Source organism: Penicillium daleae (assembly GCF_028827525.1).
Source record: "Penicillium daleae strain IBT 16125 chromosome Unknown utg000006l_segment0_segment0, whole genome shotgun sequence".
In the NCBI taxonomy this organism is placed as follows: domain Eukaryota; kingdom Fungi; phylum Ascomycota; class Eurotiomycetes; order Eurotiales; family Aspergillaceae; genus Penicillium; species Penicillium daleae.
Window position 1 is genome coordinate 623,193 of NW_026623154.1, and position 12,351 is coordinate 635,543.

Sequence of the window (12,351 nt, forward strand, 5' to 3'; positions counted from 1 at the left end):
ACCGGCGTGCCCAGGAACGCATATAAAAGCGGCTTTAAAAAAAAGGAAGAAATTATGTACAAAGAGAGAAAGATCACACAAGGCAACATGACACCCAAGTGTAAATGCGAATGCGAATGCGAATGTGAATGTGAAGCAAAAATCTACCCTCGACCGAGCCCAAAGATTGCACACGAAGAGGACGAAAGGGGGGTGGGGAGGAGATGTGGGGAATGAAAAAGGAAATAAAGAGATGAAGAAAGGAGGAGGAAATTTCACAATTAACAGACGATGGTATCATGGCACCATGCTTTGCTCATCACGGTGAGATGGGGAGGTGGACAAGAAAAGGGAAAAGAAAGTGCGGAGTTTGGAGGTAGCGGGTGGTAGGTCTGATGAGGTGGGAGATGTGAGGCAAAAGAAGAGGGAGAGGAGGGTATGATATGATACAGGTCGAGGACTATGATGAAGGTGTGTGCGGTGTGATGCAAAATAAACAAGCTAAAGAGAAAGAGCATTCCGAGACGGCATCAGGGAGGATCTATCAGGCATTAGATTATGGGGCGGCCAGGCAAGTATGATGAATGTGACCCAGGGGTCCAATCTGCTCTCAATCCGATAGTTCAATCGCATGGCTGGCAGATGATCCGTCAGCCTGGGAATCTTGTTCGGGTGCACCATCGTCATGCTGTTCAGAAACAACAATCTCGGGAGGCCCCAAGGGCTTGGATTCATCTTGCAGAGGGCTCGGCAGTGGCTGGTCGTCAGTACCGCCGGGAGAGTCCGTCCGTGATGGGGAGGTCGGTTCGTGGACGGGTGCGAGACCAGATCCAGAGCCATCGGCGCTGTCTTTGCTCCCGCTCGTTGCACCATTACGTCGTCTCATACGGCGTTGACGACGTTCTTCATCGGCACTTTCCCGCCGGCGACGCTGGCGCTCCCCGTTGGCATCAGAGTTGCTCCTCAAACCTAGGAGCATACTGGCGGCGCGGTCAGCAACATCCTCGCCTTCTGAAATCTGAGCGTCTTTAGCGCCTTCTTCACCCTCTCCGGGAATGGGCGGGCTCAGCAGGCCATCCTCATCTGTTTGGGCACTGCCATCAGCAGGCTGTTCTGACCCATCACCTCCCTCGGCACCCGAGAAATCAGGCACCTTCTGACCAGAAGCAACGCGAACTTGATGACGTTCCTTAAGACGAGCACGACGGCGACGATCTCGCACATCCTTAGCTTGAGGCGCAGCAGCCCGCAACTTCTCAAGCAACGAGTCCATAGCTCCACTAGTAGCAGGCGAACTGGGTGCCTCGGGAGCAGCGCCATTGGCAAGGTTGACATTGATCCGCTTGCGAGCCAGGGAAGCTTCCGTGCGCTTCCTGGACTCTTCCAGACCAACATTCTTCTCGCGCGATTTCTGTAAATGAAACGAATTAGCACCTCAACTCGATAACTCAACGCCTTCGCCATTTGACTAACCTTCCATTCCATCAAGAACGAAGCCAACTTCGCGAAGAAGTCCCGCCGGGCATTCTCATCGGTATTGTCCTCGCCGTAGAAGACCATGATATCGTCATACGTCTTGACCATCTCATCCAGGTACAGCTGCAACTGCTCAGCCTTGCGACGAGCATCCTTCATACTCCGCTGAACAACCTGGCTGACACGATCCTGGGGGTGGAACTTCTTCGGATCGCTGAGGTTACCCGCATCCAGACTAGACTGCACGTTCTTGATATTGCTGATGTACTTGATGGAATCAGTACGCAGCTGGTCGACGTTGACCTTCTGCAATCCGACGACACCTCCAATCTCGTCGCTGAAACCCTCCCATTCGGGGTACTGGTTGCGCACGATACGCTCGACAAGGTCTGCAAAGGTAGTCTCGTTCTTGTCATCCTTGACCATACCGAGGCGCGCAAGGGAGCTCAGTTTGAAACCTTGCGCCTGCTTGTTGGCGTCGTTCATGAAGTTACCGATATCCAGAATGAGACCGAGAACATTCATCAAAGACACCGAGTCACGCAGGGACTCGCTGACCCGGACCACCTCCTGCAATCTGGTGGAGATGTACTCATACTCGTGCTCGTAAGAGCGTGTCAACGCAAGAGCTCTCATACGAGCCTTCCAGTAGTGATTCAGCTCGAAAGCAGTAGAGAGATAAATCTGATCCTCGCGGGTAAGTTCACTCGGATCCTGTTCACGCTCAGAACTGGCAGCACCGGGCACAGTCCAGTCACGACTATACGGAGCCATCAACTTGGCAGCATTCTCCGGGATCGAGCACATCTCATCTCTTTGCAGAAAGTCCATCACAACCATATTATCCAAGATCTCCTTGTCACAGTGAATGATCATGCGAGTAACATCATCAGCCGGGAACTGAGAGAACTTGGAAAGGGCGATCTGGAAATTCTTCGACAAATCATTAGAGATAATCTGCTTCTTGTCCTTGCGCTGCTTCGCTGCGGTGCTTGCTCCGAAGATCTTAGTCTCCTTGGCCATGAACAGGCGCTCGACTTCGTCGAGGACACCCTTCTTGGCTAGGTCGGTATACTTCTGCTCCTTCTCTTGTTGAGTCGGTGCGTGGGCAGCCCAAACGGTTACCTGTGGGGTATCAACCTTGTCCCAATGCAGAGCCTTAAGTTTCTTCTTAGGGCGGATAGAAGGCATGCCGGTGATTGAAGAGGATAAATCGTCATCAACCATATACGTAGGTCTCCAGCCAGCGCCCAAGGGAGCGCTTGGGGGTGGAGGAGGGGGAGGAGTAAAGCCACCAGTCAGTCCAGGAGTGGGAGGGGGCGGGGGTGGCGGAAGCCCAATACCACCGCCAGGGGGAGGCGGCGGAGGAGGAATGCCAATCTTTCCACCAGGAGGGGGAGGTGGTGGTGGAAGGCCGGGGATGCCCTTGGCGCCACCTGGCGGAGGCGGAGGTGGAGGAACAGGAAGTTTCCCACCTGGGGGAGGAGGAGGAGGAGGAACGATGGCCTTGGCACCGCCAGGTGGAGGAGGAGGTGGAGGAGGAGGTGGAGGAGGTGGTGGCATTGCTTTTTGATCCGCCTCTGCCTTGGTCTCGGGAACCGGCTCCTCTGGCGTGGGAGTAATATCACCAACATCCTCGGGCTTCGTGGACTCGTCCACAGCAACGGCGTCAGGCTCGTCATCGTATTTAGGCACCCTGGAAGCAAGTTCACCAAGCAGGCCAGTAGCCTGAGCAGGGTTCATGCGCGGGCGCTGGTACTCAATCAAGCGAGACTTCTCATACACAGCCTCTTCATCCTCATCGACGGGAGACATGGGCAAACCATCCGGGCCCTGGTCCATCCCGGGCACATGGCTGCGCTTGCGGTAGACAGATCCCAGAGAACCAGGGTCCAGGGTGCGACGAGTAGACTCGACGAATTCCTCACTATCATCAACATCCCCTTCCATCTGCTCACGGAGCTCACGGAGACGGTCAGACGGACCATGTTGACCCCAAACCTTGCCTTCCAGCTTGAACTGAGTCTTAGTCCGCTCAAGCTGGCGCTCAAGGCGCTCCATGAGACGCTCGCGATCCATAATACCCGGCAGTTGGGATGGATCGGCGGAACCGGCCTCCGATGCATTAGCCTGTTTCCTAGCATTCGACGCGGCAATATCCTGAGCATCACGAAGCATAAGGTACAGCTCACGGGTCTCCAATTCATTGCGCTGCAATTCTTGAGCACGCAATCGTTGGACCTCAGCGACCTCGGCCTTGAGAGTCTCAGTCTGGCGGCCCTGGAGCTCAATAATGCCGGCCTGCTCATCGATCTGCTTTTGGAGTTTCTTGACGAGACCCTCAGCCCCAAGTTCCACCTGGGCTTTCATCTCATCACGCTCCGCGATGGCAGCCTCGGCGATCTGGCGCGCCTCCAGGGCTTCATCGTACACCCGTCTAGCTTCGGCATCAGTGTGCAGACGATCCAAAAGGCTCTGCACGGTGAAATTCAAGCCCTGACGGAGATCCAAATCGGGCAATCTCCGATCCATAGCAACGTAGCTCATCATAGCGTCGACGAGCTGGAACATGCGCAGACCTTCTTCTCCGGCATTCTCCCGAATCAGCAGCATATGCTGCATAGCCGAGAGGAAGTAATCATGCGCACGAGTACCCTGAATCCTAAGGGCAATAGCATCCGCAATTTGGAGGGGATCACTCATATCCTTGACCTCGCCCTCGACGCTATCCTTCATACTACTGTTCTCACGCTGCAAGAGGTCCTCATAGTCGATGGCCTCGTTTTCGCGGAAACGCTCGATCTGCTTATCGATGACCTCGTACTGGAAGCCCTCCATCTTCGTGAGGAGCCGCTTGACACCACATGAGATGAATTGCGCGCGGATATGGCATCGCAGTTGTAGATCATTCTCTGCACCGTCGACGAGCATGTTGATCAGAATCATTGTGGAGACCGCGTACTCCATCAGCAGATTCTCCATGCCAATGCCACCGCTGCGGTACTCCTCGCTAGCACCGACCAAGCTGCCCATCTTTCCACGGCCATCAATGGTGACTTCAGTGATACGCATCCACGCATCGAATCGGCCGGTCTCATTGTGGTCATGTTTGACTTTGTCCATAGACTGAAGGACCTTTTGGTGACCTTGACCTTCGCCCCAATGGCACAGGAAGGTGAGAACCTCGCTCACGAGTTTCCGAGTATTGAGGCGAGGGGATGAAAGCGAGTTGACAAGGGCAACTAAAACACCTTGGTGTTCCAAAGCATCGTCCGCACCATACTTGTTATTCATCAGGCCTTTCAAACATTTGGCAATGTCATATTCACGATCCAGGTCCTTATCACCCGATGGCGGAGCAGGAACAGGACCGGAAGCCTTGCGCCGGTTGATCTTTTGAAGAACATTGGTAAGGGCAACTTGACCCTGAGCTTCGACGAAAGCTTTCACCCAGCTGTATACAAAATGAGTTCCGCGTACCGTAAAAGACAACATGGCATACATCAGTTCGACTTACCTGATCGGCTGCGTCCGCAGACTCACACTCAGACTCGCAAGTTGCTTGGAAGTAATCGTATCATCCATAACTTTCTTCACATACCACTCCGGACTCCCTTCCTCATCTGCGCGCTCCAGCAGGCCAGAGAGCCCCTCATGCCCATGAGTCTGGCGGGCATTCTGTCTTCGTCTCTGCTCCCCCTGCAACTCCGTCAAACGATCCTGGTGCACCAAGGTCCACTTCTTCGAGGCCGGATACGACAGCATCTGCCGCTTCGCCTGCTCAGGAAGATTCTGCCATCCACGCTTCTGCATCAATTCCAAGAACAACTGGTCCACAATCCGGTCGTCCCGGGGCCGACTCAAGTAGTTATCCGATGGACGTGGCACTGCGGCGGGTATAGGCTGGTGCGAGGCTGCGGCGTTTGACAGACGTCCAGAACTGCCGCCGGGGAACATGGTATTGCGGTCACTCGAATGGGAAGGGGTGAGGGTGCGGGAGGAGCCGTCAGCGGAGAAATAGTTCGAGCCACGGGTATTGGAAGAATGCGACGAATATAAACTGGTCTGATCAAGTGATGTGCGAGAATTGGAGGATGAGTCTATCGAGTGATTCGCGGCGGAACTACCAGGGCGACCCCATTGTTGGTATCGTGTGCCCCGGTCTCCGGATGTACTGCCGGTCATGGTCATGCCCGAGGTGTGAGGGGGTGGGCGAGGGCCGGAGGGATGGGAGGTGTATCCGTTCGGCGCAGAGGAAGACGTCCAGGTAGGATATTGGTGGAAGTCACCACCAGACTTGCCAAGGTTGTTGGGCGAGGGTTCGTGGCGGGAGGAGTCAGGGCGGGACATGCTTTCGATCGAGGTAGGTGTTTTCGTGTCGGAGGGCATACTGTCGTAGGGAATGGACGTGATGACTCCGGACGTGGGAGCGAGGCTGGCAGGGTCTATGTCTCCAGTCATATCGACAGATTGGATTGACGAGCGCTTCGAGTATCGTGACGAGCGAGAACCGGCCACACTAGCGGGCGGCGCGAGGCTGTCGTAGGAACCCCCGTATCCATCAGAGCGCTCATCTCCCGGCCTCTCCTTGTACAGTTTCCTCCCAAAAAAGGACTTCCCAGCGGACGTTTGCCTGGACTTGTCGGCGGGCGGGCCGGTGGGCATTTTGGCGTAGATTCACTCTCCTCTCACTCGCGCGCTCTTCTCGCTCTCTCTGGATGATCTGGCAGGGTGCAGCATAAAGAAGCCCACGGCCCTCTTTCGCGCCCTCAAGAGACAGTCAAAGAAAGTAAAACCCACAGGTCGATTCACAAGGCTGTAGCGGGGTCGATCACTATGGATCCAGACGTGAGAAGCGATAACATTCACAATTCGTCCAAAGTCTGTTTTTTGTCCCTCCCTGGCTAAGTTAGTTTAGTATACCCGCTTTTGTTGCTCCAGCGGAGCCGCGCGCGCTGGGAGGGGTGTGGCAGACGGCGGGCGGTCCCCCAAGACACATGGGGATAGTGAGACTTACCGCACAAAGAAATGAACGACGAAAAAAATCAAATTAGGGAAATTATGAACGATCGGAAAATAGGTGCAATATGCAAGTCCCGGCGAGTCCTGACGCCAGGGTCGATCCAAAAGCACGGGCGATGGATCCCAAAGCGCCTGATTAGGGGGCTGCCAAACTGCTCCGGAGAAACTCCCGACCGTGACACGTGATGAGGAGCTACTGTACAGCTGAGGTGGCGGTCATGTGATTCGATATTGTTGAAGATCAGCCATTCCTGCCCATGGGGAATCTACACTCATTTCTGCATTATTGATATGACAGCTGTGCGGGGGAAGTTGAATATGACAGGGCTTGCAAAAGTGCACAAAAGCTATCCATCATTCTGACTTTCCAGCGACTGCGCCCTGATCCCGTCAGGGGCCGAGTTGAATCCCGACTCCGAAGGCTCCAATCTACAAGCCGAACAACCCCAACAATAAACATATCTCACAATCCGAACTGACCAGCCGACTTGACACGACCAAACCACACCCTCCCTCAGTCAGGGGACAAGACCTCCGATATTACAACAGTCTTCCACCGAGCAAAATGGGCTCCTCCCTCAACTTCGCAAAGGTCCGCCTCCACCAACCAATCCAACCCCCCTACCCTTCCCACCTCACCTCAGCTCCTTCACCCTCTCTATACCTACCCAATCCCCATTTGCAACCCTCCTAATTACCACACAATCCAACTAACACCCCCTCCCACCCAGACAATCCTAATCCCCGCCTCCATCGCCCTGGCAGTCTACCCCTCCTCCTCACCCTCCTCGTCCTCCCCCATCATCCGGCGGTACCACCAACGCTACTCGCAATACCTACCCCTCCACACGCTCTCCGCGCACACCCTCTCCCTCCGCGACCGCGTCGCAGACGCAATAATGCGGTTCTTCCTCCCCTCGTCCTGGCGGCGCAACGCACACCTGCACCAGCCGGACAACGATAATATCAGCATTGACGAGGAGGAGGGCGAGTTGATGGTGGGGATGGATATGGATGCAGATGCGCGGAGGAGGAGGGAGGCGTTGGAGGCGAGGCGGAGTTTGGGGCCGGATATGGAGACGGAGGGGAGGTTGAGTCGGGAGTTGGAGGAGGGGTTTATGGATGAGAGTGATGAGGAGGAGGAGGAGAGGGTTGTTAGGGGGGTGTTGGGGATGAGGCGGTGATGTTTGTTGATGATGGGGGTGGTTGTTTTCGTTATGGGTTTGGTTATGGTCATGGGTGGCGTTTTTGTGTTCAGCGCTTTTGTATCTAGCATTTCCTTGCATAAGTTAAGTCTCATGGGTTTGGGTGCCTCTCGGGGAAGGGACCCGTCTTTTTATATTGAAACGTTTCGAGTATATCAGAAAACATGATAGACCGGAATTCTGAAGGCACAGAGAATCACCTAAACCTACCAAGCTACCGTTGTAAATCTCAACAATAGAGCCTCACAGAAATGACCATAACGTCTCGAGTATATTATTTTTCTAGCAGATGTATATCTACAGGCATCCAAACCCGGTTCACGCTGACCTGATTGATCTACTGTACAAACCCGTCCAGATCAACATCCGCCCCACAATCGAAGCTCTAGAAGGAGCGGAGCCTGTACCAGATAGCACTTGAAACAAGGAAAGCAAACAAAGCAAATACCTACTCAAGCAAGAATTTCTGTAAAACAGATGTGACGAATATGTATGAACAGATCATGTCATTGGTATCGTAGATGCTACAATTTCATAGCCATCCCGTCCTCGATCTCCCGAGATACCGAGAATCATAGAGAAATATAAACAATTGAAGAACAGAACAAAGGAAACTCATAAACCACCCCTCCACGTGGGGTCCACCTCACGAGGAGTCAAATTATATATATGCCTTTTCCCATTAACTTACTTACGCTGACCGTAAGCCTTGGTAGCATAGTCACCCTTGTGGACGATCAAGTCCTCAGGGCGGTAGTCCTCACGACCGGAGAAGTAGGAGTCCAGAATGTTCTTGGTACCCTCGGCGTAGCGGACCTGGGCATCGATGGAGGTACCCGACATGTGGGGGACCATGGCGTTACCACCGCCCCAGGGGTACTCGGCGTAGCGGAGAGGGTGGTCCTTGGGAGCGGGCTGGGGGAACCAGACGTCACCGCCGTAGCCGCGGAGGTGGCCCGACTTAAGAGCCTCAGCGACGTCCTCCTTGACGACGATAGCGCCGCGGGCGGTGTTAACCAGCCAAGCACCGGGCTTCATCTTGGCGATGAGGTCCTTGTTGAAGAGGCCGCGGGTCTTCTCGTGCAGGGGGCAGTTAATAGTGACGACGTCGCACTGGGCGAGCATCTCCTCGAGGGAGTCGACGCGGCGGCAGCCAATCTCCTTCTCGACCTCGGGGGACAGGGGCTGGTAGTCGTAGTAGAGGAGCTCCTTGCAGTCGAAGGGCTTCAGGCGGCGCAGGACACGCTCACCGATACGGCCGACGGCGACGGTACCGACGACCTTACCCTCGAGGTCGAACTCGTTCTTGGCGACGGCGGCGACGTTCCACTCGCCGTTGCGGACCTGGTCGTGGGCGGGGACGAAGTTGCGGACCAGCACGAGGATGGTCATGATAACGTGCTCGGCGACGGAGACGACGTTGGAGCCAGTGACCTCGGCGACGGTGATACCGCCGTTGGTCTTGTTGGCGGCATTCAGGTCGACGTGGTCAGAGCCGATACCAGCGGTGATGGCGAGCTTGAGCTTCTTGGCCTTGGCCAGGCGCTCGGCAGTGAGGTAACCGGGGTGGAAGCTAAATGAGTGATTGTTAACTGTTGGTTCACAGATACGAGATCAATTGGCACGGTTTTACTTACGGAGTGGTAATGATAACCTCAGCGTCGACGAGCTCCTTGTCAAAGGTGGAGTTCTCACCCTCCTTGTCGGAGGTAGTGACCAGAGTGTGGCCAGCATCCTCGAGCCACTTGCGGATGCCGAGCTCGTTCTCGGTAGTACCGAGGAGACGGGGCTGCTGCTTGGCGTGCTCACCACCCTGGAGAGACGACGTTAGTATTGATGAAGAAAATAGCAAGCAAGCTTAACCGCTCCAATGGCGAGGAGAATCACTTACGTCGTACAGAACGAGAAGAACCTTGCCCTGAAGGTTGGCAGATGCGGTTAGCGTACGTGCATGGGAAAAAGCACCAGACACCGGAGCTCGCGCAAAGGAGCCGGTGGCTAGCGTCGGTTTGGAGCCGGCAGAGATGAACTGAGTGGCGGGCCGTCGAAGCTGACGGGAAAGGGAACGGATAAATACCATTTTGAAGGATGATCAAATAGAAGATTTGAGTGTAGAAAAAGGGGGAATTGATCAAAGCACGAAGCTGTACAATGAACAGAACAGGTCAGCGGCACAATCCTTTTATATAGAAGTCAGAGCAGCCTCTTCGGTCGCATCAGTCTATGAAGTCAATGCTCCCGAAACGGCGTTGGAGAAGCGGCGGCTAAAGACTGGGAAGCGGGGGGAAGTGGGGAAACCTGCAGACCAGTCGAGGCTTGGAGGGAAGGTGTGGCAGTGGAAGCAAGGTTTGGGAAGTTTGGGATTAACCATACCTTAGTGGGATATTTGGCAAGGGGTAAAAAAAAAGGTTCGAAAGAAGACGGTTGGAATGATGGATAAGAAAAGGAAAAACCAGACTTGACCCGGTCAGAGGACCCGTATATATAGACAAAACAAGGGTGGGAAAAGCTCCCCCTCTTGGAAGCCCCTCTTTGAACCGACCAGCCCAGGCACGATGAGGAAGTGGGATTGGAGAGCGACAGAACCCAAAAACGAGGTGTACACCCCTCAGCTCCTGGGATCCTCTGCAGGAGGGTGTGGGAGGGGATCCACTGGTCGTGGTTGGTCGGAGGGCGGGGGGATTGCACCACTCATGGCCGTGGAGGCTGGTTCTCTCCGCATGAGGGACACACCAAAGAGGGGAGGAGCGACCATCCCGTTCGTGTTCGTGCAGGCCGAGAGCTGGGGGATCCCATGCAGCAGGCTGGCCAGGCCGCCAGGTACAGTACTTTGAGACCGGCTTCCCGGACCGATGGCTCTTGGAGTTTGCTGATCGACTCCATCGGATTCGGATGTCGAGTTGGTGCTGGTGGTTAGTGCTGAGGTGTGAGGGCGATCAGAGAAGACCACTCGTGCGGGGAAATTCTACTTGTCAGGCCTGAGGCCAACATCCGATCTATAGCAGGTCGGGAGATGAGCCGTGTGATCCGCCCTTTCAGCATCGCTACAACTGGAATGATACTATACACCAGGATCTGTCGGTTTGTTTCAACCTGGTACATGCATGTACATCCTCCGTTTCCCCCGTCAGCCCATCAGCTCAGCACCCCGTCCAAGCGGAACCTTCGACTGGAGTAAGTTGGGCTGCTTTGCCTGTTTGGGATAGCTCTCCGCAGCGGGGGCTGACGTAATGAGGGGTAAATGGCCAGAGTAAGCCCCGCAAACAAGCAAAAAAGTGTCGCATCGCCGCGGATCGCACAGGGGTAAATGGAGGTGGTGGTCCGAGTCAATTCCGAGCGGATCACACGGAATGGTTGGGGAGGTTGAGATGGTTGATCAGAGGTATGGAGAGAGAGGGGATACTGGGCCAGGGATGCCTTTCATGTTGAGATGGTGAACTACCTCTTTTTTCTTTTGTCCAAAGCTGCGCAGGTCATGAACAACGAGCTAACAGAATTCCAGTACAAAGTACTTTTTATTTAGACGATCAAGTCCTATAATGCGAGCGATTGGAACGAATACATCAAAAATACCTTCTCTATTCAGCTAAAGATACTATGTGCGGCCATCCTCTACAAGACACCCATTCTACGGAAAGTTAGACACTGCCAATCCACAAAACATGACGATCGCGACAGGGTCTAGTCGAGTCAGCCCAAGAAGTCATCCTGAAGCGAGAAAACCTCGAGAATGAAGACTGCGACCGGACGGAGCCATCTCACCGCCAGAGCACTCAATCATCAGAGATCCTAAATTGCCAAGTCAGTGAGCCGTCAAAAACAACACCAGGCAAGACACAAATGCAAAAAGAAGCAAGTTGGGCAAATTGATCAATCAGAAGGAAGGCAACGGAAATCTCGACACGGTTTTGCGCATTCCGAACAGGTCTGTGTGTTTACATCCGAAATATTTCATCATGTGATCAATTGGCGACCGCGAGGAGCGGAGAGGGCCACGCGAAAGGGCAAATACAGGAACGAAGAAGACAAAAAGAAAAGATCCGGTGAGAAAACTTACAGCAGTGATAGCAGAGTCGCCGGTGTATTCTGAACGACCGACGACCCGTGCCCTGTTGTCAGGTCAATTGAGCCCAGACGTCTCCCTCCTGTGCCGTTTGCACCCCCTGCCATCAATGGCCGTCGGTCTCATGCGAGAACATCGCCAAACCATGGAGCCAGTGGCCGAATGCGATGTCCCACACAAGCGAATCCCACGAGAGCAAAACTCTCGAAGCAGCTACCACAAGTCCCTAGACGAGCAGCCCCTTTCAAGCCTCCAGCGTCGCCGAATACACCTCCTGAGCGCGACGATAAAACCCACGCCTCGACCGAAGCCTCGAACGGAGAATATTCATCACGAATCGACACTCAAACCACGAGCGCATACCAACAGCGACCACATAAAATCACCAGTAACATGCGATAAACCCATGAAGAGTAGACAACGGAGGGAAGTTTGGGAATTGAAAGTTGCAAGACAAGAAGAGGAGCAAAATGTTAGGCGAGGGAATTTTTCCATGTGGGGCCAAGCCCTAATTGACCAGAACAGAATAGCACAGCTCGCCGCACCCGCTTCTCGAATGGGATCAGTCTCCCGCGCCTGTGGACTGGTCTTAGCTAGAGAATCACC

General features: G+C 54.3%; 3 protein-coding genes across 3 annotated transcripts; 1 reads left to right on the forward strand and 2 right to left on the reverse strand.

Annotated features, from left to right (window-relative positions):
- Positions 1-589: 589 nt before the first annotated feature.
- Positions 590-6,120, reverse strand: N7458_006009 (formin sepA; the record flags this gene model as incomplete). Its single annotated transcript, XM_056909391.1, has 3 exons — positions 590-1,390; positions 1,453-4,909; positions 4,973-6,120. 3 exons carry the CDS (start codon positions 6,118-6,120, stop codon positions 590-592), a joined length of 5,406 nt encoding a protein of 1,801 aa, XP_056765095.1.
- Positions 6,121-6,291: 171 nt separating this feature from the next.
- N7458_006010 (uncharacterized protein) lies at positions 6,292-7,661 on the forward strand (the record flags this gene model as incomplete). The annotated part of the gene is made up of 2 exons (XM_056909392.1): positions 6,292-6,303; positions 7,209-7,661. 2 exons carry the CDS (start codon positions 6,292-6,294, stop codon positions 7,659-7,661), a joined length of 465 nt encoding a protein of 154 aa, XP_056765096.1.
- A 708-nt stretch (positions 7,662-8,369) lies between these two features.
- On the reverse strand, positions 8,370-9,762 carry fdh (formate dehydrogenase (NAD+) FDH1; the record flags this gene model as incomplete). Its single annotated transcript, XM_056909393.1, has 3 exons — positions 8,370-9,255; positions 9,320-9,495; positions 9,574-9,762. 3 exons carry the CDS (start codon positions 9,760-9,762, stop codon positions 8,370-8,372), a joined length of 1,251 nt encoding a protein of 416 aa, XP_056765097.1.
- Between the last annotated feature and the right edge of the window lie 2,589 nt (positions 9,763-12,351).